Here is a 7,138-nt window from a genome sequence, read left to right on the forward strand (position 1 = left end):
TTAGGAGAGGGTTTGAATCCTTCATCCTTAATGGGGATGAACTCTGCACCGATACCAGCTTTGAACCTGGGTTGATGGAAGGTCGGTGATGTTCCGTAATTGAAGTGCGCGGGTGGCTGCGGAGAAAATACGGTCAGCGGAGGTCTTAGGCGACTGATTAATTACTGTTAGCTGTGAATTACAGAGAGCATTGCGGTGAATTAGGGTTTACGGAGGACTGATAGAACACATGGGGGACAATCAGGGGAGGGGAGAGATCCCCTCCTATAGGGCTGCTATGGCAGGTGGTTCAGGCAAGGATTCAGGACAAAAGGGAACGAGCAAGGAAACCCCCGTGCTGGGGAACCAATGGCAAGCCAGGTTAGTCAATCGATGCCTTCCTAGGGCACAGAAAAAACCACGATATGTGATTCCAAACAACAAGCTGGAAGATTACTGCTGTTATATGCGTGACCATGCCTTAATTTGTAAATTTATCGGATACTGGCCCTCTGAACGGGATCTTACGCGCTGGATTTACCAAAGGTGGCATCCAATAGGGCATATAGATCTTAAATTGGGGGCGAAAGGCTTTTTTACTGTTATCTTTGCGAATTTGGAGGATAAGAATAGGGTTTTCGAGGAGGGGCCTCATTTTATGAATAATGCGGGCTTATTCATGCGTTACTGGGAAGATAGGTATAATCCTGATGCGGAGAAAATCAAGTCAGCTCCGATCTGGGTCAGGTTATTTGGTTTGCCGGATGAATTTTGGGAACCTGATACTTTGGAAGGTATTGGAAACTCGATTGGTACTTTTGTGAAGGTAGCAGAGTCGACGAAGCGGGGGAAATACAATTCTTATGCCAGGATTTGTGTTTATATGGATATATCAGAACCCTTACCGGAAACAATTGAGCTTGAATATCACGATGAGGTTTGGCAGCAGCCTCTCGATTACGAACATATACCGTTTCGGTGTCGGCGTTGTCATATATATGGTCATCTTGCCCAGGATTGCCCACAAATTCGACCAGTGGAGGTAGTACGGACAGAGGAGGTAGGTAAGGGCAATATGGGAGAAACACGAGTTGACAAAGGGAAAGTTGTGGGTGGGGAGGATAGTGAATTCCAGGTAGTACAACGGAGACGGAAATCAAATCCTGGAACATCGAAATCTGTGGTGAAGGAATCCACTGCTCCTAATGCATGTCGGAATACGTTCAATGTCCTCCAAGAGAGGGAAGAGGATACTGAGGGAACGAAGAAGGAACAGGCGATTTTGGGCAGTACACCAATGGAGATTATTAAGGATGGGAAGCGTAAAAGTAGGAGCCCTAGTCGAGAGCCTGATGAGGAAGGGGAACCAAGTTTAGGTACTCTGGAAGCAGGAGAAATAAGGAGTATGGAGACCACAAATGAAGCGGGAGTGGAGGAAGAACAAGTTCTGAAGAAATTACTTATTGAATGGAAGAAATTGGACGAGAGATTTATCCCTGAGAAGGAGAAACAGTTATATAAGGAAACGTTTCAACGCTATAAGGAGAAGAAGGCCGGACTACTAGAGAATCGGTTAGACCCGGTAGGACCCCAGGAAGCTCAAAATTTGGGAGGGGAAGGGAAAGCTAAAGGTGGTCGGAAAAAAGGGAGGCGAACACTAAATGAGTCCATTCAAGCAGTTGGGGAGACTCTCGTGAATTCCGGAAGGGTAATACCTCTGTCTGAGGTATTTTTACAAACACCTAAAAAGTTTTAAATGATTGTGTTAAGTTGGAATATTAGGGGGTTAAACAGTAGAGGTAAACAACGTTATTTGCAGGACCGAATAAGGAAAGAGAAGCCAAATATTGTGGTAATTCAGGAAACGAAAATGGAGAGTCAGCAGTTGGAAACACTGATAAATAAATTGAAAATTGGATATGAGGTTATGGCTTTAGATGCTGTAGCTACAGCAGGGGGCTTAGCAATTTTGTGGAACCCGGAAGAGGTAGTTTTTGATCACTGGTTTAGCTTGCCTCGAATTCTTTCAGGTGTATTTCGTTTGGTAGGCATGAGGGACCGAATTCTTTTTACAGGAGTATACGGCCCTCCCAACTATAGAGATAGACAAGATTTTATGAGAAATATACACACCATGAGAAGTTTTCTTCCGCATATCCCGTGGATAGTTGGAGGGGATTTTAATCTTATACGGCACTTAGGCGAAAAACGAGGGGGAGTAAGGAGGGAAGATCAGACCATGGAAGAATTCAATGACTTGATTCGCGATCTGCGGCTAGTTGATATTCAGACAACAAATGGAATTTTTACCTGGAACAATCGAAGAGGGGGTTCAAATCAAATTGCTTCGAGGTTGGATAGATTCTTACTGTCAGAGTCAATTTTAAACCGGGATGTTTTTATTGAGGCCAGCATTCTCCCCTGTCTTGGATCTGATCACTGGCCCATACGTTTGGATATTGATATAAAACAGATGAAAGGGAGAAGACCTTTTCGTTTTGAATCTTTTTGGCTTCGAGATCCCCAATTTATAAAGAAAGTTGAGAGTTGGTGGCAGCGGAGTAATTGCAGGGGCAATGGAAAGATGCATACGGTACAGATGAAGCTCAAAGAATTGAAAAAACACATAAAAGAGTGGAATAGGAAAGAATTCGGGAATATATTTGAGGAGAAGTTGAAACTAGAAGGTGCGATGGCGGACCTCCAGCAGAAAATTATTTTAGAAGGACGGGATGAAGGAACAAGCCAAGAGGAAGGTCGACTTATATGTCAGTTAGAAGAGAGAAGAAAGCAGGAGGAGATTTTGTGGAGACAAAAATCACGGATAAGATGGCTCCGGGAAGGGGAAAGAAATACGAAGTTTTTTCATCAGGCCATGATTCAACGTAGACACCGAAACAGGATTTTTTCAATCAAAAATGCTGAGGGGGAAAGAGTATATGAACAAAAAGATATTGAAAAAACTTTGGTAGATTACTTCAAAGACATACTGACCGAAAATCATAGTAACCGAAGCGAAGCTATTCATAAGATTTGTAGTGAGATTCCACGGATAGTAACTGACGAACAAAATAAATCACTCATGAGGGCAGTAACCCTAGAAGAATTAAGTGAAGTTGTGATGGGGATGAGTACAAATAAAGCCCCAGGGCCGGATGGCTACACAGTAGAGTTTTTTCAGGCTAGTTGGTATTTTTTGGGTAAGGACATACTGGATGCGGTAGAGGAATCACGTATACGACAGAGGATATGGCCTGGGATCAATGCAACATTCCTAACTTTAATTCCTAAGAGCAATATATCGGAGGAGCCCCAGGGTTATCGACCTATCGCACTATGTAATGTAATATATAAGATTATCTCTACACTTATAGTAAAGCGATTGAAGCCTCTATTATCTAGTCTCATAGCACCTGAACAAACTGGCTTCGTGGAAGGAAGACAAATACTGGATGGCATTGTGGTATCTCAGGAAGTTATTCATTCATTGAAGACGAGAAAGCAGAAAGGATTGTTAATGAAATTGGACCTATCTAAGGCATATGATCGGCTGAGTTGGGAGTATCTTAGGGAGGTTTTGAGGGCGTTTGGTTTTGAGAATCGCTGGATAACATGGATAGCTAATATGATGTCAACCCCCAATTTTTCGATCCTGGTGAATGGTAATCCTACAGATCTCTTCAAGGCTACCAGGGGCATTCGACAGGGGGACCCAATCTCGCCATTTTTATTCATTCTGGCTATGGAAGGATTAAGCCGACTCATTAAAAAAGAAGTCAGAGATGGGCGAATAAAGGGGCTTAAGCTATGGGGAAATAATTTGACGATTACACATCAACAGTTTGTGGACGATTTGATGCTGTTTGGTGAAGCTTCGCTGAGGGAAGTTCGCAATTTTCAGAGGGCCCTCCAACTCTTTGGGAATGCATCAGGTATGGAGATAAATAAAGATAAGTCCTGTACTTTTATTTTTAATTCTCCTGAGGTTGTTAAGTTACATTTAACCAGAGTCTTAGGATTTAGGCAAGGTGTTTTACCCACGAAATACCTGGGCATGCAATTAGATATGAATCCAAAGCGTATTACCAATTGGCAGTATCTATTGGAAAAACTACGAAACAGATTAGCAAACTGGTCGTTTCGACTCTTGAATTTGGCCAGTAAGGTAGTTTTGTTGAAATCGGTTTTATCAGCTATTCCTATATACTCTTTATCATTAATGGCAGCCCCAAAAGGGATCTTTTCTAAAATTCGAGAAATCATGGGTAAATTTCTTTGGGGGGGACCGAAACAGCAACGGAAATGGACTTTAGTCTCTTGGCAGAATGTTATAAAACGAAAAGATGAAGGGGGATTGGGAGTTCGAGATCCTGAGATTGTCAACAAAACTCTAGGAGCGAAATTATGGTGGCGCTGGGTTCAGGGAGGTATGGACGTCTGGAAAAATATTTGGAATAGGAAATATGGAATGCCGGAGTCTATTGAAGGACGCCTACGAACTGAAGAAGTTCCAAGAGGGTCAGCAATGTGGGATTTGGCCAGTACTAACCGGGAGCTAGTAAGGAGTCTCGCTTTCTGGGAGATCCGGGACGGCAGTTTGGCCTGGTTCTGGGAGGAAAGATGGCAACAGCGGGACCACATGCAGGATCTCCCTCAGTTGCATATAGTTCAACAAGGAGCACAAAGAGCAGGCCTGAGGTATGTAAGAGATTATTGGACTCTCGGAGCAGAAAATGACTTATGGAGAGTCTGGAAGAAACCTGAAGATTTTGATAACACTATTCCTCAAGAGGTTGGCCAGCTATTCATTAAGGAGTTAGACTCTAGAAAAGTTAAAATAAGAGATGGTCACGATATTCTTAGATGGGGGAAGGAAACGAAGGGTATGTTTACAGTTAAAGAAGCGTATTACTGGGTGACAAGGGAGGAAAGAGTGGCGGATCTCGTGGAGTGGAAAAAGATTTGGCGAAACAATTGGTGGCCTAAAGTAACGTATTTTGTTTGGCTGTTGTGTAGAGGACGAGTATTGACATGGGATAATATTCAGAAGAGAGGTATGAATGGGCCATCAAAATGCTACCTTTGCAATAAGGAGGTTGAGACTCAGGAGCATATTATGAACAAATGTCTTTTCATCCGAGGGTTATGGGAGGAGATCAGGGTATTATTTGGGCAGACAAATAGGGATCCTGAGAATCATAGGAATACAGTGCTCCAGTGGGGCACAGGCAATTTTCAAAGTAAGGTGGTTCGAAGGATATGGACGTTGGCTGTGGGTTTTATAGTATGGGAAACCTGGAAAGAGCGTAATAGACGAATCTTCCAAGACAGACGAAGGGATGAAACGAGTATTTGGGAGGTAGTTTGCAGGTCAATTAAAGAAACAGTCTTATCAGAGGTTTGGGATGATCAGGATTGGCAATTGAATCCAGCAGAGCAGCGGATAATCTCGAAACTTAACCTGGATATCTCAATGATCTACCCGAATACAAGGAAGCGACCCCCAGGTGGAGTGCCGAGTCCTAAGCATTTTAGTTTGCCTGGAGAGGGAAGGATCAAACTAAATTTTGATGGCGCCTCGAAAGGCAACCCTGGCCAAGCAGGCTTTGGTGGTATTTTTCGGGATAGCAGTGGGTCTACAAGATGGATATATGCGGATTTTGGAGGGGATATGACGAATAATGAGGCGGAGTTGTGGGCCGTTTACCAGGGATTATGTATTGCAATTAGGAATGGTTATTCGAATTTGGAGATTGTGGGTGACTCGAGATTGGTGATTGATATGCTGAGAAAGTTAAGGGATGGTCAGTGTTGGGACCATGTTGCAAAAAGTTGGCGGACTGCAGCCATAGTTAAAGACGTAGAAGAGGTGTTACGGAGGATCGAATATACGACTATCTCCCATGTTTTACGTGAGGGCAATCGGGCGGCTGACCTTATGGCAAATTGGGGCAGCGGCGGAGGGGATAGGCGGATAGACGGTAGTTGGAGATCCGTTAAGGATGATCCCCGGTGGACAATGCTAACATACATTATAAACCATGATTTATATGAGGCGACGGCGTCAGTGGGGAATTCATAATTAATTTCCACTTATGGTAAGACGGGACACATGTACTATGGTGTATGATGGTGAGGAGAGCAGGCAGGATCGCGCGGATGGAATGTATATTCAACTTGCTTGGAGTCATAACCATATAAACCAATTGATCATTTCAAGAAGCGGATGGGACTGGTTTCCGAGGATGAGAGGATGCAGCATCAGGCTGATGGTAAGTGAATCCACTTACGGTAATACATTTGGAGTGAGGATTAATGAGTGTCTTAACTGGCATTGCAGCCAAAGGAACCTAAGGTGGCGGTCCAAACAAGCTTTAAAGCTTGCATGCATGCGACAGAATAGGTGGTCGGGATCATTTGTGAATTCTCAAGCGGGGAGGAGTAGACAGAGGGTTTTTTTGAGAAAGGGTATAGAGGATATGGCGGAGGGTCAGGACAGGGATGGAGGTCGCTGGTTGCGGAGCATGGAAAGCAAACGGGATACGAAGGGTAAGGGCCAGGTTGAGGAGGCCCTCCGGAAAATCATGTTGAATATTTCAGATGACTCTGAAGAGGAGTTTGACATTCGAGACTACTTGGTGGATGATGAACCCCGGCGTAGACAGGAAGGCGGGGATAAGCGTGGTAAAGCTCAAAGGCAGGAGGTCGAAGCTCGGATGGGCGAACAGGAGTTTGAGGAAGAGGCGGGCAGATATGGGGGTGGCAGACGAGGACGAAGTAGGGGAGGGTGTGTGCTGAAGAAGGAAGGGACCAGCCAGCGGGGCAGAGGGTGCGGCAGAGGAGGTAGGACAGCAGCAAATGTTGAGTATGAGGAGGAAATGCGTAGTGAGGCCAGAGAGAAAAAAAGAGGTAAGAGAGATATGAAACAGAAATTACAGGAGGCTGAAGAGGCTTATCATCAGCGTACTCACCCTAATATTTGGAGGATCATTGAACATTTCGAAGAGGAGGCATTGCAGGAACAGTCAGGGTCAGAAATGGAGGATTGGGAGGTCTATCTGCCTGACCCAGGACATACAAGAGGCAGGCTGACCTTATATAAACAATCTTTGCATGTCTATTGGGGCATGAAAAGGCTCTTAGCTAAAGCACTTGAACA

At 44.3% G+C, this 7,138-nt stretch overlaps 1 protein-coding gene across 1 annotated transcript; it reads left to right on the forward strand.

Moving 5' to 3' along the window:
- Positions 1-229: 229 nt before the first annotated feature.
- On the forward strand, positions 230-6,061 carry LOC149246704 (uncharacterized). Its single transcript, XM_089442297.1, has 2 exons — positions 230-1,705; positions 1,799-6,061. The coding sequence occupies exons 1-2, from the start codon at positions 230-232 to the stop codon at positions 6,059-6,061; spliced, it is 5,739 nt and encodes a 1,912-aa protein (XP_089298423.1).
- Positions 6,062-7,138: the final 1,077 nt, after the last annotated feature.

This window comes from Pinus tabuliformis, chromosome 7 (assembly GCF_031772625.1).
Source record: "Pinus tabuliformis cultivar Carrire ecotype Pingquan chromosome 7, CPIR1, whole genome shotgun sequence".
NCBI lineage: Eukaryota > Viridiplantae > Streptophyta > Pinopsida > Pinales > Pinaceae > Pinus > Pinus tabuliformis.

Coding starts and splice junctions, on each gene's coding strand:
- LOC149246704 (XM_089442297.1), top strand. CDS start 230: ATGGGGGACAATCAGGGGAGGGGAGAGATCCCCTCCTATAGGGCTGCT. Junction 1,706..1,798: donor GGGTAATACCTCTGTCTGAG/GTATTTTTACAA, acceptor CGTTATTTGCAG/GACCGAATAAGGAAAGAGAA.